Genomic DNA, 26,523 nt, shown 5'->3' with positions numbered 1-26,523 from the left:
TTTAGTGTTTGATAGATGATTAACTTCAATAAGAAATAATAATTAAAATTCTAATGTAAGAAAATAAGCATTTGTTCATTTTGAATGATAAACCGAAACATATGTGTGCTCTGAATTTCTAATAAGACAATTAAGACAAACTATAATGGTACTCAGTAGAGGGCATACATCCTCCAAGGCCCAGCAGTCTCCTTATGAAAGTTAAATTTACTTGATCCCGATTTTTATTTTGATCTGCACCAAATTGCACACACCAATGAATATCAGTCCACTAAACATGCCCGAGGTAATAACTTCCAAGAGAGAAAAAGTTGAACTGATCTGACTTTATGAAACAGTGTCTCTAGTTTTCATTTGTGTTTATCGGGCACATGCAGGCAGTGTAGTTTCATGTGCTTCGACTGTCAACTGCTGTTAAACCATGTGAATCGCTGTACGTTCAAAGTTTCAGACTATATGGTGTAGGCAAATCTACACAGGCAGACTCATGCTTACATAGACTACATCAAATAAAGGGGGGGGGGTTCCTTTCATCCACCTCTCACCACACTCTCATGGTTAAAGATACGGAACTTTGATCAAAACAGGACTTTATAACATAAATGAACATTTTACACATACTTGAGGTACATGACATCTTTATTCTTTTCATTGAAATGGGTTATAGCAGTGTCTCACATGCAGTTTATTTATACACTACAAGCATTATGCATTTGAATGATGGGAGGTATTTAACTCTATGTAATCAAAACATTCTTTCATTATGCACAAAGTACACGTATTAAAGGTTTTAATACATCATGCAAAATATACTCACATGAATGGAATTACACTTTTATAACATACTAAACGACAGATGCAGCCGTGACACAGTTTCGGGCGGATGGTGATGGGAAGAAGGGACAGAAGCAACACAACTGAACGCCCTTATGAAATGTAAACAGAAGTAGGAAACCGCCAAGGGCACGTGAGATGTGTGATGCCGTGTCCTTGAGACGATCATTCAGAATATTCTGAGTCGTCTTCATCCTATTTAGATATTTATCATGATAAAAATCGAGAGGTAACCTGTGTGATACAGTTCACAAAGCACACAAAAACAAAAAATAAATCGTCATCCCATTTTTTCACTCAAAAATTTTAAATAAATACATGCCGTTGAATAAAAACAGCCTCGAAAGAAAAACTACATAACATCACCAGCAATCATTTGTCTCATTAAGAAGTCCATATGACAGTTTTCACATCTCCCGCTGCATGTACCTGTCAGCCTGAATGAAGCAGAACCTGGGGGATGAATCTGTTTTTTATATCAGAGGTAATGCAATACAATAGTTTATGCTCCATTATCTCATAATCAAAGTAGAATACACACTGAGGTTCATCATCAAAAAGGAAAAAAACACGAGGAGAAGGTCGACACATGGAGGACATCTTAATTTTTGGAAGAATCAGATATTTTGAGTGACATTGTTGTCCCCTCCAAATATAAAGAAAAATGACAAAAACACAGAAGTTCTCCTGAAGCAAACTGCCGTGGGTCTGGTGTTGAGCGAGGTAACTTAAAACAGGTTTAGAGAAAGTGAGCCCATGGCATACAATTTCCAGTTTTTAAAGACAAACCCCCGATTAAGGATTGGTTTGTTTCATGATAACGATTGAGCAACATTATTAACACATGAATGATTTTTATGATTCAACAAAATTGAATGTGCAAAGTATTTCTGCCAAGTGTTACCGCTATGGGACTGATGCTCAGACACACTGTACTTGAGTATGAGTGGATTTATTTGGACCTCAGGCTCTTTCTGTAAGGTGTAGAAATGTATCCTGACTGTATCGTGGTTTCATGAAGCACTGATGGAAAGGGAGAGAAAACCTGATGAAAAGAGAACACTAGCATGCATAATCATGGAGAAACATTCATGCAGGTTTACTGTTAACTACAGCAGTTCTGACACCATCTCTTGGATTCGTCAAGTATTCTCAGTGCTTCCTGTTAGCATGACGAGCCTTAAAGCAGTTTTTCTCATTGTAAAGACGACCCCTGAAGGGAGAACCCTTTGAAGTAAAAAAAAAAAAAAAAGCGTATTAAAAAAAGTCAACAAAAGAAATACAACAGCGAGTGATATAAGAATAATTCAAGACACTGGATAGCAGAACTAGCTGCAGTAGAAGTCATAGCATTAACTAACGTGTCTGTCAGAACACTTTGAGGAATGTTGCCCGTCTTCAAAAAGTCATTATGGCTCCTGAAGCCAAAACAGTCCCACTGCTTGAGCAACTTTCCATTTATAGGCACCAAAACCCTCAAGTAAGCGTGGTCAGTGTGGCATAGATATCCATACAGAGGATAAGAGTCCAGTGGATGTCTCAGCCACTTTCAAATGTTGTAAACCTTTTTGTCGTGAATCAAAAAGTCTTTGTTGCATCTCCAATATTCATTTATCTTGCTCTGGGACATCTTTGCCTTCAACCTCCTTTTCGCTTTTGTCTTTTTCATATTTGTTCTTCCCGTTTGTCGTCACGCCGTCACATGACAGTTGAGAGGCAGACGAAGGGGCTAGTTCGCTTTTATCAGTGCTAGATTTTCTTTTCAGTTCGTCTGTGATGACCTCCTCATTGTCAATGAGCGTTTCATTCTTTTGAATGTCATCACTGGGTTCGTCAGAGGGCTTACTGGCAGGATTGTTCTTTGCATACAGTCTGTACGCTCTCTGGATGACGACGGCCGACACTTCCTCGTTTTTGCGGCGGAGAGTGGTAGTGATGGGTTCGTAGGACACTTTGGAGGGATTGGAGGCCATGAAGCGCTCCTCCATCTGCCCCCTCAGGACATCCATCTCCCCACCCTCACCTAGAACACGTTTTGTGAATGCAAACAGGATGTCCAGGCAGTGAATGCGTTCGCCGCTCACCATGGGAAGATCCATGGACATCAGCTCGAGCTTGTTAGGCTTGGCTATGCGCAACGGCGGGTCCAGGTCGTCTGCGAAGTCGGACAGCTTATTGTACTCCATGAACTGTGACACATGAGGATCAAACCTTTCCCACACCTCATAGAACATTTCAAAATCATCCTCGCTTAGTGGGTCCGTACTCTCCTCGGTGGCCACGCCGAAGTTTTCCAGGATGACTGCAATGTACATGTTCACCACAATCAGGAAACAGATTATAATGTAGCTCACGAAGAAAGTAATCCCCACAGCAGGATTTCCACAGTCTCCTTTAACAGAGCTGCCAGGATGCTCGCTGGTTTTGTTACAATCATCATCATTTTTGTTGAGCATGGGAGCGAGTAGGCCATCCCACCCCCCTGAGGTGGTGATCTGGAACAGACAGATCATGCTGTTGCCAAACGTCTCAAAATTGAAAAGATCGTCAATGCCTGACTCTCTCCTGACGTACGCAAAGTTTGACATGCCGAAGATGGCATAAATAAACATCACCAAGAAGAGCAGGAGACCGATGTTGAACAAGGCAGGAAGTGACATCATCAAGGCAAACAGGAGTGTGCGGATTCCTTTGGCGCTTTTAATAAGGCGGAGGATGCGTCCAATGCGAGCCAACCGGATGACTCGGAACAAGGTTGGCGAAACAAAATACTTCTCTATAATATCGGCGAGAAAGCAACCTGAGGAAAGAAAGCAGAGCCCATGTAATAAACAACATATACTGAGAAATTATTTATTAATAATTATTATTTGAATTGATATCTGGCGAGCTAACAAATATGGTTCATACCAATGATTGAAAGGATGACCACGATGAAATCAAATATATTCCAACCATTTGTGAAAAAGTAATGACGGAGAGAGATCATCTTCAACAAACATTCTCCACTGAAGATGCAAATAAACACAATGTTAATTTTTTCGAGAGCCTTTTTCTTTGCATCTGACTGGTCCTCAGTTTCTATCATCATGGTGACCATATTGAGCGATATTAGAACCATTATTACAACATCGAAAGCTTGTTTTGTGGTGAAGTCAAAGATGTATCCTTGAATCTTGCTCTGAAATGGACATGAGGCAGACAAACAGACATTAGGTGAAATAATTATGGATTCATGATGCAGTCAGTCATAAATAAGGTCACATACTGATGGTCTAGGAATAGGTTTTTGTGGTTTCTTTGAGCCCAGCTTTTTCATGGCATTGTAGTATTTCTTCTGTTCTTCAGTCATGAAGATGTCCTGACCTCCAAAGTGAAGAGGGGATGAGAGATGTTGTTAAATCACAGCAACGGTGATTTGGAGCAAAAAGTTAAACTGAATGCAATGCTTTTATATTCTTTTAAATTTCCATCAAGTAAAAATATCAAATATTGTTTCAAAGGGGGATTGGATACTTATCTTTTTCTTTTGCTGATTGAAATTGTCTATGATGACACCAATGAAGAGATTGAGTGCGAAGAAGGCTCCAAATATGATGAAGACAACAAAGTACAGGTACATAAGCATGTTGATCTCATACTCAGGTTGTTCCCCTGCCTGTAAAAATGACAGAAAGTGGAGATAGTGTTGAAGTTAAGATTTTAAGATTTCAGGCCCGGTGGATTTGGCGACTGGTACAATTTTGCAAATACTCGTAGTCTGGAGGAAACAAACACTCCTTAAACAGGACATGGTCTACAATAGCAGTAACTTTGTACAGCTTTGACACAGCACTGTCAAACACAAGACAGGCCATTAAAGCAAAACATCTTGCCATATAACAACATTTTATTTAATCTTAATTCCTATAAGACATTTAAAATTGCCCATACACTATATAGGGTGATAATTACATAATATAAATTACGATGAATAACTATTACTGAACAAAATACAACCATAAATGCAAAAATTGTTTGATTAAAGGAAAATTATGATTTATTACTGAAAGAATTTGTGATATTAAAGGTTCAGTGTGTAGAATTTAGTGACATCTAGTGTTGAAATTGCATGTTGCAGTTGAATACCCCTCACCTCACCCTCCCCTCCCAAGCATAAAAGAGAACCTATGGTAGCAAAAACTCAAAAGGTGTTTGGTTTGTAAATATAAAGTATTTAAATATAAAGGTCTCATTCTAGGGTAAATAAAACAACAATTCATACAATTTAGATGAAACACTAGTGAAAACATCACTAGGATTGTTTTAAATTCAATTTTGGCCAATAGATCCCTAAATCTTATACACTGAACCTTTAAGTGACACATGGGATTAGATGCAAATGAAAACTGGATTACCTTTCGAGAGTCCACAGCAGCAAACATGATTTCCATCCAGCCCTTAAATGTAGCCTGTAGAGAATTGGACAACATGAACAAAAATATTGTACAAGAACTTCAATCTTTCCAACTTTCTACCAATACAGCAAATAACATATTTACAGGCTAAAAATTGCACTTCCAACACTTCCAAAATGATTCCGTTACTTACTACTTGCAGCAGTGCGAGGTAACCCATACCAACATTGTCAAAGTTGATTTTGACATTCTTCCAGCGAGTGTCATTGCCGAGGGCCGAACACTCTGTCTTGTTATTCACAACTGATGAAAGGAAACGGTACCCCGTGGTTCTGTTGACACAATGGTAGTACTTCCCCGCAAACAGGTTGACTCCCATGATGCTGAAGATGAGCCAAAATATGAGACATACCAGCAGCACGTTGAAGATGGAAGGGATGGCTCCCAGCAGGGCATTGACCACCACCTGCAAACCCACACACAGACAAAACCAGTGTGTTCAGCAGGCGGAAACCTCAGAATGGAGCCATGTACGACTGATACATAACACAGGATACTCTGGCCATGGTTAAAATAGGAAAACACAAGAGCGAATGTTCATCGCTTCACCAAAGCTCTGATAATACAATCATAACTGCATGGTAAAGCTGGAAAACAATCATTCGGGCAGGAGGCAGAGAATTGAACTATGAATGTACTTTTTAGAAACAGGCAGGAGGACTCCACAAAGTGTGTTCACTGTAAACAGGGACATGAATAGACCCGGCACACAACATCCAAATCAGTGACATTATAATGCAGCGCTACTGATGCACATTACAAAGTATTCATGCAAAGGAGGGGATTCACTGGCTGCCACGTGAGGAAAGAGCGTCATCATAACAGTGCTGTACATCTAGACCACCACAGTATGAGAGCAACTGATCAATGTGCTGTATTGATTTCGCCAGCCGACATCCCTCCCCTTGAAGTTACATAAGTGATCAACCGCCGTTTAGACCACGCTTACATTGCACAGCAGAATATTGTAATGCTATGAGACGGGACAAAAATATGAACTTTGTTTTTGTTACAACAGAACATGGCAACACTTCCTGTTCACTTCATGGACATTCTGGGAAATATGCTAATCCGCTTTTTTTGGGGCTAAGGGATAGAGACGTGGAGCGATTTATATCTGTCTGTTCACTATGAAGCCAGAGCCAGAAACACATCTACCCTGGATTCAAAGACAGCTAAATCCACCAACCAGCAGCTCTGTGGCTTAATAATTAACAACTACTTCCTCCTCCTCGCAGGTGGTAAATACTGTGCACTACATGCGTGGTTTCAGACTTCCAGCAGGGGGGCAGTGACTCCCTGAAGTCTTTTCTACACCGTGACGTTTCTAGACAACCAATGGAGAGGTCAGTGCTCCCAGATGCAGTCAGGCACAAGACTGCCCACAGAGCCACCATTTTTTTTTTTTATACGTTTGTTATTGTATGGATTCCAATTGAATAGTATGCATAAGGGCACATCCCTCCGCCAAGCCTCAACAATCCCCTAATATTCAATCAAGCCACACCAAATTGTACACACTCATAGATATCAGTCCCTATATCCCATATATCTGCTGCGGTTCTGCAGAGTGAGACTTCCCAGGTTCTGTGCTCTGTATCAGACAGTGCACCATGACTTAGAGTGGGGGGAAATCCCGTGACGCTTACCCGCATGCCCTCGAATCGTGACAAGGCTCTCAGGGGCCTCAATGCTCGCAGGGTTCTCAGAGACTTGATGGCACCAAATTCAGAATATCCCATGAGGTTGGCCACCATGCTGACCAGTGACACCTGGAAGACACATGTCAAAAGCAGAAAAGACAAAAACATACCCAATGAAAAAGAGAATCATGCAAAAAAAAAACTGTGTTTCTGTTTCAACATACGTCAACAATGAGGAAGTCCAGCCAGCACCAGGCATTGGTGAAGTATTTGGCAAAGCCATATGCCACCCACTTCAACAGCATCTCAAGAATGAAGATGTAGGTGAAGATTTTGTCGGCAAACTCCAACATGGTTTTAATGTTCTTCTTCTTCTCAATGTAGACATCTTCAAACGCCTGGATGTGAGCAATACCACAAGGAGTAATTAGATGTGAATCTGAATGCAAACATACACTGTCACTGTTATTGTAACAGAAACATTTGAGGTGTAACTGGCAAATGCTTGACATTAAGAATATATTCTTTATGATTACACTTGTCAATCTTATTCAAAGTCTTAACCTTATTGTACACGGAAAGATAAAATGTCTACATTTGTACCATAGCAGTGACAAAAGGCTAAAATGGGAGACTGCCCTTATTACTTATTCTGACATTCTGGCAGTCAGGTGTCCAAAAACAACTTTATTGACATTTTACCCCCCTACAGACACTAACCAGAGCTCCACTGCTGAGCAGGATCATGAAGATGATGAAGCTCTCGAACCAGTTGTGCTCCACTATCCGGTAACAGGTCTTTCTTAGCGTCCACCACACCTTCCACCAGCCCACGTCCACGTTCACCTGACAACACTTGAACCTCTTCACACAAACTAAGCACAGACAAAGGGGGATATGTTAGTTTAGGATGGGTTAGAGTAACACAGAGGCTGTTCTAGTGGCAGTAATAGGTAGCTCAGGGGTGGTTCAGTATTCACCTTCAGGAAAGCAACCATCAGGATACATAGATTCCTCAAGTTCGAATTCAAGAGAGTCTCCCTCCCCAGCCGCCAAACCGTCCACGGTGCTGCCCTCGGAGGTGCTGAGCTGCCCGTCGTCCTCTCCAATCTGTGGAAGAAGCCGAGTGAAACAAGTCAAAGATGAGCGAATACAACAGACAGCCATGGCAAATATAATGGGGTGACATGCTGAGACAGGGGCGGATCCAAGGGCTAGGCCAGGGAAATCTGAGCGGCCCCTGTCAGTTGTCTTTTCTTTTAAATAAACTAATCACTTACCAACAATAAATATGATAATTTGTGAAGATTATTTATTGTATAAGCTTTTTTTGAACTACACTATGTGGTTGAACCAGGCACAATTTTCTAAATATATTCAATGATGTGTGGCTTTGTTCAAAGCTTAGATCTAACAGTACAAGGAATGACTTCACCTGAATGAATCAGGAACTGAACATTGATATTGGACTTAAAATTGGCCCTCTGTGTGAATTGTGGCCCCTTTATGGCCCCTGATTTAGAAAAATCCTAGATCTGCCACTGTTCTACGCTCCTCCTGTCCACTTAGTTGATTAACTCTATTTCTCTCTTTCCGGCATTCATACAACAAAAGAAAACTTGAGCAAGACGTGTAACCGGTATATTTCATCTGCGTCTGATAAAGATCTCGGCTGCATGTCTTGTTTTATTAAGAAGATATCCGTTAAATCAAATGTAGAATGGCAAAAATAAAGAAAATGCAAGAATTAGTGTGTCCTGTACATACTGCACATATCCCTTAAACTGTCAAATCATTTTTTTGGTACGATATCAGTTATTTGTTCTTTGCACCAGTCCTTTGAAATATATGTAAAAAGAAACCTTCTGGATTTGAACACTAACAGTGTTGTGCAGTAGCCACATGTTGTCTCCTCTGGTCTGTTGTTGTATCGCTCTCTACAGGGTGTGTCTCCTAATGGCTGGTAGATGGGAGTAGCCTGAATGCCTTACTGGAGAGTGCAGAAGCACTGAGCTGTCCTGGGACCAGCTAATGCAGTGCAGGATGTATGATGTAAGCATGTTACTGAGACTGCACTGAAGTCTACGTGTTTGTTCTGCAGTTCCGTCCATCCATCCCGTGTCGTTAGAGCTTTGCGTTAAATTTCGAGTTACATCAAGAGTAAACTGGGGAAATTGATCATTATGATGTCATAATTATAAGTGTAGTTTTGAATTAGGTTAAAATCTACAATTCATGGGGATTCATGGTGCAGCTGTCATCCAATTATGAATGTTATTTTCAAATTATATATGTCCTTGTCTGGGAATGCATAATTTTAGCTACAAAGATTTGATATCACAAAGCAATAAAATGAAAAGTTTTGACCAGTGTCAAAATTAAATTAAATTAAATTAAATGTGAGTCTGCAATTTCACAAAGAAAGTTTTTTCATGTGTAAATCAACATAAATATTCCAGCGTAAAATAAAACCACATTTGGGACTGGATGTTAAAAGTAATAAGGTCAGATGAGTGATCTGCTAAACAGGTAATTGGACCATTAATGTAATTGACCTTGGGTTTAACATACTGTTATATAAACTATAGCCCTTCACATAAAATATTATTAGTAGGAAAAAAAAAATTACAGCTGGAAAAATTAAGTAATATCTCTAAAGTTTATCTACTATTTTATAGATAAAGTCAGTGTGAAAGTCAATAAAATGAATATACTAACTGCTTATGTAAAAAAATTCAAATTCAAATTAAATGACTAAAATAACATTGCCACAATTTTACAGAGACAGTCACTGTATTCCTTTTTCTCCTTTCACACAGAAATCGACTCTCCAGTTCAAAGCAGACAGGCCCCTGAAGAGGAGGATTCAGTTCACCGGCACTCCGATTTAAATGGCACATAATGTAATCTGCACACTGGTATTTTCCGGCCTATATGGCCTCTCCTCATTAGAGGGTCATGGTATATGGGGTCTTTAAGCGAGACATCACATGCCATGGTTGAGTGCTTCTGTGATGGACATGAAACTACCGAAACGCTAAAATCCTTTATCATGTAAACTTTAGTCTGCTCGCGATACGGCTTTTGAGACTTGGTTTCAGAGGAGCATTATCTCTGACAGTAAAGGCAACTTGATCTATCAGAGCAATCCACAAAAGCATCCTCACCACAGGGCATCCTGCCGGGTCAGATGAGGCACTGCTGAAGTCCTCCGTGTTGAGGAATTCAAAGTCAGACTCGCCCACAGCGATGGGAACAGTGACGGTCAGACTAGGATTGTTGATGAAACACATGATAGAATCATCGCTCTTGCTACTGACGATGTACTTGTCTCCATTTTTGTCCACCCCGGTCACGTCCCCGTTGCCATTCTTAGGGAAGTCTTTGATGGTGTGGTTGGGGATGCCGTTCGGCCCCATAGGTTTGTGGAGCTCATCCAGAGATTTGTCATCACTCTTCGCTTTCTTCTTATCCCTGAGACAGATGCTGTTGCAGCTGCTCCTGAGCATGGACTTGGTGAAGGCTATGCCCCTGTGAATGCGTCCAATTGCAATCTGCAAGTTGTTGATCTCGCCTTCAACTTCCTGTGCTGCCAGGTTGTCGGCACTGAATGAGCTCAGCAGCAGAGCCAGGAACAGATTCAACACCTAGTAGATAATGACATTACTTAGCATGAGACTGTGTTATCTTTTAGCGGTTGTACTTAATGATAAGTACAGAACATGTTGGTTTTTCTTTCCTATCTACATTCAACAGTGTGTTATTTCAGCTTGAGAGTAGGACTTATTGACCTCACGTTCAGATTTGGTCATATTTTACCCTGCGCTCACACTCAAATACACCCTGCTTGTACTTAGATTTCCTGCGCTCCAGCTGCAGCTCTTCTCCTTGCACTCACACTGCTTCTGTTCACACGTGAAATGTCTGCTTCCTGATTTCACCTCTGTTGTTGCATTGTTTTTCTTCTGCACTTGGATTTTTTTGTGCAACAATTCTATCAAAACTCCCCAACCAGTACACAACCAGGTGTAGTAGTGGCTTATTTTGGTTACTTTTGCTGTTGGTACTGGAAACAAAGGGGGACAAGAAACTGGGTGGCATCTATGTTTTTATAGTTGCAGCTCCATGTTGACCAGCAATCTGCTGGACTCCTACTAACGGGAAGCCGGTATAAGCAGTAGAGGGTGGGAGAGCATGAACCTAGTTAAAGTAATTGGGGGTTCTCTCAAATACATAAAACTTACATACCAACAACAAGGTGGGACGGTTCCAATTGTCAACACCACACAGATGAGCTATATAGCTGGAACGCAGGAAGTATGAGCACAAGTAGGGTATATTTGAGTGCAAGCTAAGGGTTTTGAGATAGAGCATTGCAAAATTTGAATGAGAAATCAATAAATCATACTCTCACTGAACTGAAAGGCCATGCATTTCATGGATTGCTATTATTTACATCAACCAGCATCATCATCTATAAGTGTGACAAGTAAAATTGACAATAAGAGATGGGAATGTACCACCAGGTTTCCAATAACCATGACCATCATGTAGACAATCAAGCACTTGGTCTTCCCAGCCACCTCCATACAGTCCCACATGGTCTCTATCCACTCTCCACAAAGCACTCGGAACACAATGAGGAATGAATGGAAGAAGTCGTTCATGTGCCAACGGGGCAGAGTGCAGTCGGGAGAGATTTTACACACACAGTCCTTGTAGTTTTTTCCAAACAGCTGCATGCCCACCACGGCAAAGATGAAGACGATAATGGCCAGTACCAGGGTCAGGTTGCCCAGAGCCCCCACTGAGTTACCAATTATTTTGATCAGTTTGTTGAGAGTGGGCCATGATTTAGCCAACTTGAACACTCTCAGCTGTGAAAAGAAAATAAATATCATCTCATGTTTCTACGTTAAAAAGGCTCCTGGACATATTGGAAATAACACACGCAGACTTACCAGTCTGAAGGACCTCAGAACCGACACGCCACCCACTTTTGTCAAAGACAGCTCAATCAAGCTTGAAGTGACAATGATTGCATCAAAGATATTCCACCCTTTCTGGAAGTAATTGTATGGGTCCAACGCAATGATCTTGAGGACCATTTCAGCAGTGAAGATGCCAGTAAATACCTTTACAAAAAAAACACCAACACAGAAACTGATCATTAACAAACATGATAACTATTTTGGAAAAAAAAGTTTACACTACACTCTACATTCCGCTCACCTGGTTGCCCACAGTCAGCATATCGGAAAAACCTGGGGACATTGGAGAATGCTCCATGGCCATAAACAATGTGTTGAGTACAATGCAGATGGTGATGGCTAGGTCTCCAAATGGGTCCATGACAATTAATTTAACAAACTTCTTGATCTCTAGCCAGACTGGACAACACTCCCAGATGAGGAAGGTGTGGGCAAATTTGTACCAGCAAGGAGGACACTTCTGCATGGACTCTTCAAGCTCTGATTGATGGCAAAAAAAAAGAAGGATATGTCATGTATATGTAATCATTTATCTTTCCAATATCATGCCATGGTGCAGAATACCTACCCTCCATGGTGCTGGTTATGACACTGGCTGTACTATGGGCTCTCTGTCTGGCCTCTGGGCCCTCTAGGAAGTCCATAAACTCCTGGTTTGGTCCCCCAATGGCCTGTCTGTACCCTGTGTCAGTGGTGTCAGCCTGCGGAGAGAGATGATTAGTCCACGTGCAAACAATACTATGGGTTCACAGTGGTTACAAACAAGACTTATTGTGTCACCATTTATTATAAGTATCATAATGCAAAGATGCAAAAATAAAAGGAACTTGAAATCTAGATATTTCTCTACCAGTCGACTCCCATTAAGAATATCTTATTGTAAATCTCTATGTGATAACTTGGTAAAACAATGGCGCCTGGTAAGATGGTCAGAAGGCACAGTAATGCTTTGTCTATCATAGTGGAGCAGGAAACTTAAAGGGATAGTTCAACCAAAAATGAAAAGATTCACTGATTATCTCTACACCACTATGCCGATGGAGGTGAAGTGTTTGAGTCCACAAAACACTTAAGGAGTTTCAGGGGTAAAAACAGCGTTGCAGCCAAATCCAAATTTAATTAAAGTAACTGGGGGCCTTCAAATGTAAAAAAACAACATCAAAAAAACATAAAAAGCCTCCATACTGCTCCTGTGGTGTCATCCAAGTGTCTGTAAACCTTGCGAGTATCGCTGATGTCGTCACGTGCCCCTTAGGCATTAGCTTGTGCTGTGTGTGTACGTTCAATAGGAGAATCACAGACATTTAGGCTAAACAAAAATTGTAAATGACGTTGTTTCGAGTTGAATTTGAATGTCAGGGCTTACGGACACTTGGATGACACCACATCTGGTTTGGAAAATGATCAGCACTCATGTCAAGTATGTGACACAGAGAGAAAAGAAAGAATCAGAAACAGAACCAAGGCAACAATAAAGCAATTAGGACCACAAGGACTCGATGACCCTTTCTTACGTTTGCGTCGGGGCCTGTATCTACTGTCACTTTAGGCAGACGAAACGCCACAGGTGACGACGGGAGAGAATTCCCGCCCACTAGAGTCACCACCCCGTTGCAGTCTACTGCACTGCGCTTGATCCCGCTGGGTGGAAACAGGCGATGCGAAAAGAAGCTGCATTGACTCATACTGCTGCTGCGCCGATCAAACCTCCGCGGAAGAAATAAAGAGCCTCTTTGACTAAGGTCGTCCTCAAAAATACTGCTCTCGTCATCGGCAAACTCGTTCTCTGAGCCCACGTCCTGCGATTGGCTTCGGAAACTGAAAACGCTGGTCCTGCTGTTCCGTCTGGGTGAGAAGAGGGGTCCACGAAAACTCAGAAAGGACTGGGAAAGAAGGATATTCTTCAGTGGGCACATGATACATGTAAAGAAGAAAGAATGGAGACGATGATGTTTGCAAAAAAAGCGATTTCTGAGGTGAAGAAAAAAAAGGAAAATGATGACGATGACGAGGATGATGACAAGGAAACGAGTGGTAAAGATGATGATCATGATGAAGAATAAGGTGATGATAAGCATTGTGATGGGGAAAATTTCAAAATTAAAAAAATATCCTGATGATGACGAGAACGTGAGAAGTTGTTGAACACAACCAAGAAGAAGAAGATAATTACGAAGATGAAGAAGCCAGCAGTGATACAGATGGTGATAATGATGGTGATGATGATGAATAGAAAAAAAAACTGTCATTGTGATAACAGTCAAAGAAAGATTGCATTAAACCTAACGGCATGACAACTTGTGAGCAACTCATGAAGCATGACGGAAATTAGCAAAAATACATATAGTGTATAATGCAACTGCATCGCAAGAAACCTGATGTGCGGACGAGCACTTCATATCATAGTTGAGCAGGTTTGCCTCCACGGAGAAACGGCAGCGACCCTTCTTTATACTGTCCTGCGACTCCGACTTAGGAAGCTTCTCTTCGGCCTCTTTGCCCTCCTCCTCCTTTCTTTTCCTCCGCCTGTTGCGTCTGTCTTTGGCACTTTTGGAGCTGAGCTTAGATACATCGGAGGAGCTCGCAGTGCCGTCAGCTTTGTCACTGACCTCCCCGGTCTCAGCAGAAGCTGTGATAGCTGCTGTCTATAAAATGGAGGAAAAAAAGAGCACAATGTGGGTGAAGGGGTGGAATCAATTTGAGTGATTATCTCAATGCTTCATTCTTTCTGATTCTGGATCACAGAAAACTTCAACTGCATAGCTTGCAAGCACTTGAGCCATCGAGTTTCTCGTGCTATAGCACAAGACTGGTAAAAGGTGTGAAAATGATGTGTGTGGATGAGCCGGCGTGTACCTCAACGTCCTGCTGCCGTTTCAGCTGCTCCATCATGGCCTTGTACTCCTCCTCCTTCTCCTTGGCCTCCTTGATGGTGGCCTGGCTCTGCTCCTCATAGGACATGGCCACTACAGCCAAGATCAGGTTGATCAGGTAGAAGGAGCCGAGGAATATCACCAGCACAAAAAACATCATGTAGGGCTTCCCTGCTGCACGCAGCGTCTGGAATGAAACACAAACAATGTTCTGGTCACAGAACTGATGCCGAATATTTGTGATCACCAGTACAAGCTATTTTACAATTACACTTACAATACTTGATATATCATCATCATGTCGTCTAATTGTTGATTGGTTACATCTACAAGCACAATGATTTTCACAAACCTACATGAAATTTAATCATTATGAATCAATCAATTAAAATAGCCTGTGATTTGCTGTTGTGCCAACACAGGGCCAGAGATTACATGTGCAGATTCATACACCATGGTGTCTATGAAGGACGAATAAATGACATAAGATTAAAGAAATTATTTATTTATTCATTCATTTCTACGCTTACTCACTTTCTACATTTATTTATTTCTGTATTTATGTGTCCAGGTGTTAATTAGGAAGGCGGGGTTACTTCAGGAACAAGTAAATGAATCCATGCAGAAATACAGACATATCCCTTTACATTGCAAACTCTATTTACTTTTTTCCTTTGTTTATTTATCTATTAATTTATACTTCTGGCATTTTTTTGTCATTCGTAGGCATCACCCTCAGGTCACACTTTTCTATCATTTCCACTACAACACTGACTGTGAATGTAACTCATTTGCGTGGTAAATGAATCAGGAAGTAGGTCTTTGTCGGTATTAGTGCATACAGTGAACTCTTTTCCTGCTGTTGTTGCCATGGTTATTATACAGCAATTACATACTGGGTTTGCTTCTATTTATTCAAGGACAGACAAATCTGGTTTTGAATATGGTTGTCTATTCAAATAATAAAAGTAAATAGGACTAAAAAGGGCTAAAAATACCAACTGTCACCCCTCCGCATCATGGAGAGAGTTTGCTGATAATCCCAGGTAATGCTACCCGACACAGAGATGAAAAGACTTGCTCAGGGGACCCTTGTTTGCTTTACTTGTTGTGTGTTTGTGTTACAAAGTTAAGCAGCGGCCTATTCACTGAACATCCATTCACGCTGTGTTTGCCTGAGTCATAGTGGGACTCATTCTTTGTTCCTTTTGGCCACGATGCACCTGCACCTCATTTAGAGGTTTGTTTGACGGATGTTCAAAATGCTCCCCTCAATACCAATATTGTAATGTGAGAATGCTTTGTCTTTGACAGAGCCCCTCCCACACACAGTACAAATACAGCGCCCGGAACCACCGGTGAGTTCAAACAATTCATGAGGCCACCACCGAACACGTTTTGAAAGGGCCACTGAGCAAGTCAAGTAATTAGCTGAATCCATAACACTGCAGCACAGATCAGTGTGGACTCAATGAATTCAGGGAGTAACTTAACGCAGCTGTCAAGTGCTTTTCAGCATTTCAGTGCCTTATTGTCACTTCTTTAAAATGGCTTAAATTGACTGACAAAATGCACAAATCTAGAAAAGTCCCCACTCCTCCTTAATTTGTAGTTTTGTCCACTGACTGTCCACTGTATCTTTAATCATTGGATGGAATCTCTTGACTGCATTTAAATTGGTTGTATTTTATTGAGGTTAAGCTCAAAGACCTTTGGCACATGAAATTGTGTCCCAGTAAAGATAATTCTCAAAGATTGTGTTTCTTTGATTAGAATCAGTGTTTCTGTTGTTGGCCCTTTTGAAGAACTTTTTTGTATTTAAACTTCCTGTTTTACTTTGCTTTTTTTCCCCTTGTGTATCTTTCTCACTTAACTCTTTGTCTGGTTCCCCTCCTTTTTTGATTACCTCCCCCACTCTTATTTCTAAGCTGTCCTGTTTACTCATGTATTTAATCCCTGTGTTTCCCCTATCTCTTTGCTTGTTCGTCTCGTCAGCTCCTCCAGCCGTGTCAGTCTGTACAATCTACTTTCTCTAGGGTTGGCCTTTCACACATGAACATCCCAGCAGGAGATTCTCAGAAGCTTCCACAACAGCACTGAAGCGTTCAGGTAATGGGTTGACCGCAAATAAAAACGAAAACATATGGATGTAGCCTCAGTCTTCATAATTACACTGCCTACCTGTTGATAAAGGTTTTCCCAGTAATCCTGTGTCATCAGTCTGAACAGTGAGAGGAAGGCCCAACCAAATGAGTCAAAACTGGTGTAGCCATAGTCTGGGTTTTGTCCCGCTTTCGTGCAATTGTAACCCTCCGGACACTGCCTGCAACAAACAGAAAGTCTGTGAAAGTCTGAGGGGGATCACACTTCTGCCTGTACACGAAGCACAGTTGTGTTTAATGCCAAAACAGAGGCATCGTTCAAACTGTATATTTATTGTGTGTGGTTTATAATGCAGTCAGGGAATAAACTTACCCAGCTTCACTGCCATGTCCACAAAGCAGTGGATCTCTCTTGCCAGTAAGGTAATAATAATTACCTGGTGGGAAGAAAGGGAAACTATGTTGCTATCTCATTTGAAGATTATGTGATTGTGACAACATAGCATAGTGGAACAGAGGAAAATCAACTACTCACTCTTGTTGTCCATGTGAGCGGTCATGTTGAACGTCTCTGTCATGTTGTTTAATGTGTCGTTTGATGGAATCCGGACACACTTTTGCTTTAAATGACCCATGAACAACTGCAACCCTATGAGGGCGAAGACGCTCAAGCAGAAGACAGTAAGGATCATCACGTCGGCAAGCTTCTTCATTGACTGGAACAACGCACCAACAATGGTCTTCAGGCCTGCCGGATATGGTATCACTTATTACCCTGATACATTGCCAACATTCAATATGCATGAGCAAACAATGCAAAGCAATCAGCTCTTCCTTCAAAGGAACACAGTCATACTTTCATTTTTTTTTTTTCAACTATTATGTACAGAAAATGCCATGAGATGAAGGTCTTTGACAATTATGGGATGTTTTAATAGCAAACTATATAAATACTAGGAAATAAAATAGTTATGCTAAACTGTTTCCCAATGTTAACCAATAGGATCTCAATTACACAAAGGAAAGTAACAAAGGAAATGAGGATCATGCATGTCTGTGATGATGCATGTGCAACAACAAATGGAACACACCCTCAGCACTGGTAGCATGACATTAGGGATTCAGCAGCCACACGCAAGAAGATGCAAGGGGCAGTTTAGTATAGTCCACTCAGAAGAATCAGCGCAAAAAGTAATCAAAAAACAAATGGCACAGATCTCACGGAGCAAATATGAAAATGTCCCTGTAGATCCTTTGGAGGAAAAGAACATTACATTTGACTACAAGAGCCAAACAGCTGCATCCAGAAAAAGATCCATTAAAAACCCAAAGAAATTTCAGCCAGACTCAGATTTTCTACAATGACTTGCAGCTCAAACAACACTGCGACCCATCTGTGATGAGGAGGTGGACAGGTAGGGTTTAGGGAGCAGCCCGTGCACATGTCATGACAGTTACAAGGGGGGAGGTAATTGGGGGAGGAGAGGAGTTTGAGGAGCAGCGTACGAGAGACGAAACTAGCATGCACTCGCTCCCACGGCTTACCTGGGATAACTGAAATAGCTTTGATAGCTCTGAGCACTCTGAACGTGCGAAGAGCTGATAAATTGCCCAGGTCCACAAACTCTGTTACATACCTGCAGGGAAACGTACGATTACTGAGGCATATTGACTCAGACAACAACACATGTAGACACACAGATTGAAGCCATCAGTGCAACTGTACATGATTACATTTTAGCACATACGGCAACAAGGTGAGACAAATTGGTGAAATGATAATGATGCCTCTGTATAAGCTGTATAATAATATAAATCAGGACCCATGTGATACAAGCTTAAAGGGCAAAATTGGGCAGACCCAGGATATATTCTTCACTTTCTTTAACATGGCGAGATTGGTAATTGATACATTTTCTAGTCCTCATGACCACTCAAAGTGCTTTACTGTAAATGTTTTGCCATACCCCCATTCACACACACATTCATTCAGTGCATCTATGTGCAGCACTTTCTCTTTGAGAACGGGTACTTTTGGGGTTCACCATCTTGCCCAAGGACAATTCAGCATGCAAAGTGGGGAAGACTAGGATCAAACCGCTGACCCTCTGGTTAGAGGACGACCGCTCTACCAACAGTCGTGGCTGAGGGGGGTCTTGGTATGCGCTGTCCGAGTGCCCTTCTAATTCCTTTCTGCTGTAGACCTCCATTGTTTAGCGACCTGTTCTTTTATTACAAAGAACGCGAGCAGTGAGCACTGTAGTTCACTTTGAATCAATCCCACATTTAGTGCAACTTCCTGCTGCCAAAGTTGCGCAATATCGATCCAAATGTGCCATCCTGGAAATAGTGCCCCACTCCTCTGCAGTTTAATAAAGAACCAATTGGATTGTGACTGCATGCCACGGACAGGGTTCTAATGCTTTAAATTTGTTGAATGTAATACAGAATAACACAAGCCTTGTCCTTTGAGCTCTAAAATGTATTTTTTTGCAAAAATGAAAAAATGTAAGAAAAATTTGCTAATACAGATGATCAAACTTTTTGCAAAGAAAACTGAAATCAGTACAATTTGGCTGGTTGCCACTTTGTGGGCCTTGATCACAAGCTCTTTACCATCAAATTTATTATAATGATTAACTTCAAACTACTTACGCCATAACAATGACAGTGAAATCCAGCCAGTTCCAGGGATCTCTTAGAAACGTGAACTTTCCTAAACAGAACCCTAGAGCTAAAACTTTAACGAGGAACTCAAAGGTATAGATGCCAGTGAACGTGTACCTGTTGAGGAAAAATATTGATCGGTTAATCAACGTGGTATCTACACTGTGTATGATATATAGGATATGATTAAATGTGCAATTCACGAAGAACTTACTCCACATTCTTTGTCCACTCAGGCTGTCCGCTCAGTGTCATAAATCCACAGTTGGTGATGATGGTGCACATGATCATCACGTTGAACAATTTGCAGGCTGTTGTCAAGGAAGTTAGTTATTTTTCTTTGGAATAAACTTTTTTTTTTAGGATTTAGTATATGGGGGGGGGAGTGGCAATGTAAACAAGTATATTGACAAAGAGTAATCGGATATAGTTTAGAAACACCAGACTTAGTGTGAAGTCAACATAAACATCACGGTCAACATGAAAGGATATGAGTGTACCAAAATCTTGATTGATATTCTTCGAAGAAGGTTGAAAGGGCTCAGGAGGTACAAGGCAGGAGCGGCGTTTAAGCGGAAGATTTTCTTTCCTCTGTTTAATACTATGAAGGTCTGAGAGAAAAAGAAAGTTAATAGAACTCTAGCAGACTGACGTGCAATATCACATTAGAGTTTACAAAAAGCATGAATGCTGCCATCATGTGGTTAGTTACAACTGCTAATCAAAGATTGCTTTGCTCCTGTGGTTTACACCAGTGTACATTTCACTAATCACATTTTGTATATTGCAGATGAACCTCATATACCTCTTCTTTACTGGCCTTGTCTTCCTGTCGTCTAAGAGTCTAAGCCTCTGGCAAGAAGACAGTAATGCACTGATAACAGCCGCTTTCAGTACGAGATGAGAGCACCTTCATCTCAGTTCAACTAATGCATTGAGTTAAACCATGCACAAAGATCCAGGCAATCCAAAAAGATTGATGACACATATCCCAATATGCCCCAATGTTTGTTTACTGGGCAGTAAGTGGGAATTTATTCTCCAATGGTACAATGGCTGATTGGACTATGTCTCTCTGGGAAAAGGCCAACACTTAAAGGTCCAGTGTGTAAGATTTAGGTGAAAGGGATCTATTGGCACAAATTGAATATAAAATAATCCTAGTGATGTTATTACTAGTTTGTTTCATCTAAATTGTACGAATTGTTGTTTTATTTACCCTAGAATGGGCCCTTTATATTTAAATACTTTATATTTACATCAGGAGCGGGTCCTCTCTTCGGAGGCCACCATGTTATTTTATGGTAGCCCAAACTGGACAAACTGAACACCTTTTGAGTTTTTATGACAACTGAAGGCTACCACAGGATCTCTTTCATGTTTGTGTTCACACATTCAGCCCTTGCCGAAATCAAAATATACATATGTATTCATTCTTGTCCATTCTCTGGAACAATAGTTTAATAATTAGGTCTTGTGGTGACAACTGCGCAAAACCAAATCAAAATTTGAATTGTGATTCCTCTGTGTTCAGGGTTTCCATCAGATCTGCTCAAGTTCGATATCAAGCCAACCTACTCTCTGGTTAGCGTAGTATGGATCCAGGTCCTCCAGTGGAGTCGACACCAAGCCTTTAGGAATGTCCCGATACAGAAGAGGGAGAGATTTGCCGGCCTCCAGGTCGCGGCTGGCCTTGAGCTCATTATCATCTTTGCGTTTTCTCTTTTCGCCCTTGGGCCTCTTGGCATTCTCCTCCGCAATCCGTCCCTCAATGGCTTTGAGGGACTCGCGAGTGAAGGGGCGGAAGCTGTCTGGACCTGGCGGTACAAGCAGCTGTGCCATTTTTTCATCCTGCACCTTCACAGTGAACAGCTAGCCTCCAACATGAGAAAGGCCTGAGGGGGTCAGAACAGATAAGGAGCTCTGATTAGAGGTTTTAAAATCTGACATGAAATATCATTCCATTGAAAAATGTAACTGAGCGATTAATGTGTAATGATTAACCTCTGGCTAATCATCTGTATTTCTGGTGACAAAGTCCTGTCGACAAACTTTGAGAGGAAGGTGGGTGCAGTTCAGTTCTTTGGTCACAGATCGTCATCTCAGGAAGTGGCAGGCTATAATGAGCCTGGATATGACTGTCATGCACATAAATTCCTGCCGGCTGTGGTAAAATTAGATCTCATTAACTGCTCCTCTGGAGGTAAAATTAAGCTTTGACATGACAATGATCAATTTCAGGTAAGATCCTTGCTTCTCTGCTCCATCCCTCAAAATGAAGAGAGTCCGCTTTTCCCTCAGAGCCTGAGACAGAGCATGTGGAAGAAGATTCCATTCTACTAATAGGCCTGACTGCTATGATGTGTTGGCCAGACCTAAGCAGTATAAAATATGAATGCACTACAGACTGCACGGCATCTCTCTGGGTGCCCTGCCGCTGGGATCTTTTGCCTGGTCTGAATGTAACAGTGTAATAGAATACTTCCATGCGCTGTGCTCCCCTGTGAAAGAAATCAATCCCAAGCACACTGATCAATCAGCTGCCCTCAGCACCCAGTTGCACATGCACACTGTGATGTAATTGTGACAACAACAGAGAGGTGTCCAACGACTCTGAGGTTTCATACATGTCCGTGCACGTGGTTTTCAAATCAAAGTGTTCGGTTCACACTGACACAAAGCGGAACATTACAAAACCAACAGAGACATAGTTGAGCTGAACGGAGACACAAAAGATAGAATGGTGTGAACATTTTTTTTGCACCACGGTTATAATGACCCATATTATCATGGTTACCAGTGTCATCGCAATATAAAAGGTATAAAATGTGCTAAAAATCTTCAAAAAGGGTTGATACACAGACTTTAGTATATTTTTTGTAATTAAATATCATGAAATAGTACCATATAACCCCATGTGCAGCATTAACTTTGAAGAAGGAAGGCTTTGGCTTTTGTTTTAAGATGAAAACTTTCTGCAATGCAGGTTCAATGTAAACCCTAAATAAGTAAATCAAATGTGCATATAAAAAAACAACACAACCATTATGAACACAGTATGCACATGTAACAACAATACGTATTATTACTATTTTGTACAAATTACTATCAACTTTATGTTGACACTGTCATATTTTGAACTCTCATCTTGACTTTGGGCGTATGTTCTACATCTGAGAGTCTATTATATCACCTTTGACACTGGCTTATACTTATTATGATTGCGATGTTATTTCCCTGTGGAAGATCCTGTTAATGGTTCCGGCTTCAGAAAACACATGAAGACTTTCCGATGATATGGACACTTCAGGGAGCTCGTTCTGGTGCCAAGCTGAATACTGTCTTCATGTCCTACATACATCTACGCAGATAAATAAGTCTTTTGGGCCTCTTGAGCTACGTCTCATGTGTTATGGGTCTCAACTACAGCATCTACTGTAACTTTAAACTACGCACATTTCTTCATCTGTGTCAATTTCATTTTGAATGCATGCAGAGATTGTCTCATAGAGAGTGTCTCATCTGATAATAATCGTTTTCTAGTCTTTTGACTTCCTGATTGAAATAAACCATTTTACAAATGTGAGGTCCATGAATTATGAGTTATACCGCCTCACTATTCTTACACAATGCATATGCATTATATCAATTTAAATTGAAACTTTGTTGTATTGCTACTGATTGAAAATGGTATTGTGATACTTAATGATACTGTTTTATTCCCCAGCCCGAATAAACAATGTAAAATTGAATGTAGCTACAAGAGTAGACGCTTGCACCAGCACCAACACAAACACACTGCAGGAATCAGAAATGTTCAATGTAACATTATTTCACACAATTAAAGTGAACCATTTCCAGTAACATTTCACAAATCATTACACCGATACCATTTCATGTTTTTCATGAAATTACTACTGAGATTAAATCTATTCATCCATTAACTATACCGCTTATCATAAAGGGGTTGGAGCCAATCCATGCTGACATAGTGCAAGAGGCGGGGCACAGCCAGACCCATCACATGGCCGACATACAGAGATAAACAACCATTAATGCTCATATATCATCATATATCATACAATCTGCATGTTTTGGGACTGTGGGAGGAAGCTGGAGTAAACCCAGGCAGCCACAAGGAGAACTCCACACAGAGAGACCCTGGCAGAACCATGAACCTTCTCCCTGTGAGTGCTAACCACTGCAGCACTGTGCCGTGAGATTCAATTATAGGATGCATTTCACTGGTGAGGAGTGTGTTTTAAATACGCTCACTTCTTCTGGTGTGATATTGTTCATGGCCCACCTACTCTTCTCTGCTGTGCTGTGGCCTTCATGAGTGAAACACACAATGAGACAGTAAATGTGATATACGTGTGTGCACCGTCATAGTTTAGAGTACACAAGTGCAGCCCTTTGTTACAATGCACCACATAGTGTTTACATAATGCAGTAGACAGGAAAGTCCATATCTTTCTCCTCCATCATGTGTAGGGATAAAGTGCCTCTGATATGTGATGATCCTAAATGAGGTTATAAAGACAATGGTCGCTCCATATGACTGTAACTGTTGTATATAACTGTTTAAAGGATAAAGTGTTAGTTGGAATTCAAAATTGAACAACTGAAGACAGACACAGGAACAACGCTAAGACAAACTGCTTGACAACCTTCCGAAAACATCAAAATAACACACACATTGATTTGATGTGCACCCGACAAGGTCAACCTGTGGCGACTAACCTCCACAAAGGTCTGCATCATTCTGTCACTCTGTTCCCAACTCACACGCAACTTGAGATATGCAGCGACACTTTGAAGCTTCAAATAGGCCCACTTCAATTTATCTGCAACCTGTCGGCATCATGACCTTGTCCCGACTAACCTAAAATGGACGCATCTGTTTCCACCGACGCTCGCTGGAACAGAGCGCCGACGCAGTAGTTTGGTATTTGCTGTTTTTTAACTGCGTCCTGCCGATGAGCATTAAGTGATGACTGACCCGCCTACATGACACTTACAGGCTCAGCCTTTAATATTTAATGTACATTGCTCATTTCAAAACGTCATTTCATCGACCTCAAAATGCTTTTTTGATCGTTTTTTTTTTATGAATTTCATCCTATTGTGCACTATGTTGCTTCAAACTTCCAAATAAAACACAAGGTTAAGCTAGTGCAGGTGTTAAAAAATCAGCCAGATTTCCACAGGCATTTAAAGACTAATTCAATTATCAATGAAAACTTAAGTGACTATCATCTATTTTGATATTTGATTGTGGAGTGATGTATTTTTTAAGAGAAAATCTGGATCCAGCTTCTTAGATGTGAATATAATATATATATTTATATATTTTATAATATAATATAATCTGGTTCATTGAATCTGCTTTGATGGTATTCTGGATATCTTTAGGCTTCAGTCAGACAAAGACCAACAAACCAAAGAGCTAATAGAAAATAATCAACAAACCGTTTAACACTAAAATACTTAAATGCAGCCTACATTAAATGTACTTTTTAGGCATTACTTTTACTTTTATACAGTACAGGTAAATGATACCACACTGCCAGGGGATCTTTGAAAGTCTCTAGTTTCCAGTTCCATCCATTACAATTATCAGTTTTGGTATTTTGTGTTGACATGGTGAAAATATTTTTAATTCATGTCTAATATCTTTCTAAGAAATGTTCCTTGTGTTGTTCTTTCACATAACGAAGTAAGTGTAAAGAAAATAGGCTATGTCAAATTATTCTAAGGGACATACAGTACATCGGGTCCCTGGAATATTTTCCTAGGGGGTCCTTGGCTGAGAAAAGAATAAAGAACCTCTGAACTACAGACACTATAGCTTGTTGACAAGCCCAGCCGGCCAACAACTGAGCTGCAAAGCAGTAACAAGTAAAAAAGAGTAATTCAAAACATAATTACTGGTTATGAGGATGACATCCATTAATCAGCATGATCTAAAATCACAAATAGTTTCAAACATACCTGTGTGCGGGGGGGATCACACCTCAGTATCTGTGGGCTCCTGAGGGACTGACACACTCAAAGCTCTTAAGTGCTCACAGCTAATGCCTGCTGCCTCTTACAGAATAGACTACAGGATCAGATCTGGCTCGTTCAGGGCGTTGGCAAAATAGTTGATGATACAGTCTCCTTTCTTTCTAATGTAGGCTACGAGTTGCGTAGCTACAGTGTGTGGTTATAGTCCTGGTTAGAAAGCAAAAAAAAAAAAGGACAGGATGATCTCTAATTGAGAGCAATCTAATAAGAATGTTGATAATCATGCGAGCAGGAAGTCGTCTGAGATGGAGTGTGGGCTCGTAATTGCTGCCATATCCCATTAAGTTCTGTAATATATTGTGGCCCATTACATGCACTGCAGTCTTTGCCAATATCAGATATTATTCAAATATGATATTACAACACTGTTTATCATATGACATCACATTTAACAATATGATAAAATGTGAGTTAGAAAGAATCATATTTGTGTAAAACCAGTCAAGCATTTATAGATAGATAGATAGATAGATAGATAGATAGATAGATAGATAGATAGATAGATAGATAGATAGATAGATAGATAGATAGATAGATAGATAGATAGATAGATAGATAGATAGATAGATAGATAGATAGATAGATAGATAGATAGATAGATAGACAGATAGATAGATAGAAAATAAGTTAGTTCTCATCTACACGTATCCATTAGACGAAGAAGAACTTTTTCAGGCCAATACTGTTGAGAAAAACGGATTCTCTTCAACTCACCATCAGTTTCCCATCCTCGCCAGATGGACAACACTCAAGAAAATGTCCTGGGTGAAGTTCAAAATGTTGTTTTTGAATAAACCTGTCCGTGCGCTTAGGATGTTTGACGCGCGTCCTGGCGCAAGCTGGTCATTTCCACGATTTGAACATGGGGGGGGGGGGAAAACTGAGTA

The 26,523-nt window shown here is 40.7% G+C and overlaps 1 protein-coding gene across 2 annotated transcripts; it reads right to left on the bottom strand.

The window, feature by feature from the left end:
• Nucleotides 1–621: 621 nt before the first annotated feature.
• On the bottom strand, nt 622–26,489 carry scn1laa (sodium channel, voltage-gated, type I-like, alpha). 2 transcript variants are annotated; one of them, XM_047342589.1, is made up of 27 exons: nt 26,351–26,489; nt 21,146–21,462; nt 20,060–20,178; nt 19,782–19,871; nt 19,556–19,684; nt 18,446–18,537; nt 17,436–17,648; nt 17,274–17,337; nt 16,980–17,121; nt 14,782–14,985; nt 14,301–14,570; nt 13,440–13,808; nt 12,494–12,626; nt 12,167–12,405; nt 11,896–12,069; nt 11,455–11,811; nt 10,102–10,581; nt 7,915–8,044; nt 7,655–7,809; nt 7,159–7,332; nt 6,941–7,063; nt 5,425–5,697; nt 5,232–5,285; nt 4,355–4,492; nt 4,103–4,207; nt 3,745–4,015; nt 622–3,634 (listed from the first exon to the last, which is right to left on the bottom strand). In XM_047342589.1, exons 2-27 carry the CDS (start codon nt 21,407–21,409, stop codon nt 2,442–2,444), a joined length of 5,955 nt encoding a protein of 1,984 aa, XP_047198545.1. In that variant the 5' UTR covers nt 21,410–21,462; nt 26,351–26,489; the 3' UTR covers nt 622–2,441. The 2 variants fall into 2 exon arrangements, with proteins under 2 accessions (XP_047198545.1, XP_047198544.1); XM_047342588.1 differs by lacking the exons at nt 13,440–13,808; nt 20,060–20,178; nt 21,146–21,462; nt 26,351–26,489 and having other exon boundaries at nt 19,782–19,863.
• Between the last annotated feature and the right edge of the window lie 34 nt (nt 26,490–26,523).

The sequence above is a fragment of the Hippoglossus stenolepis genome, chromosome 13 (genome assembly GCF_022539355.2).
Source record: "Hippoglossus stenolepis isolate QCI-W04-F060 chromosome 13, HSTE1.2, whole genome shotgun sequence".
Lineage (NCBI taxonomy): Eukaryota > Metazoa > Chordata > Actinopteri > Pleuronectiformes > Pleuronectidae > Hippoglossus > Hippoglossus stenolepis.
This window is presented reverse-complemented; position numbering and strand designations above follow the sequence as displayed.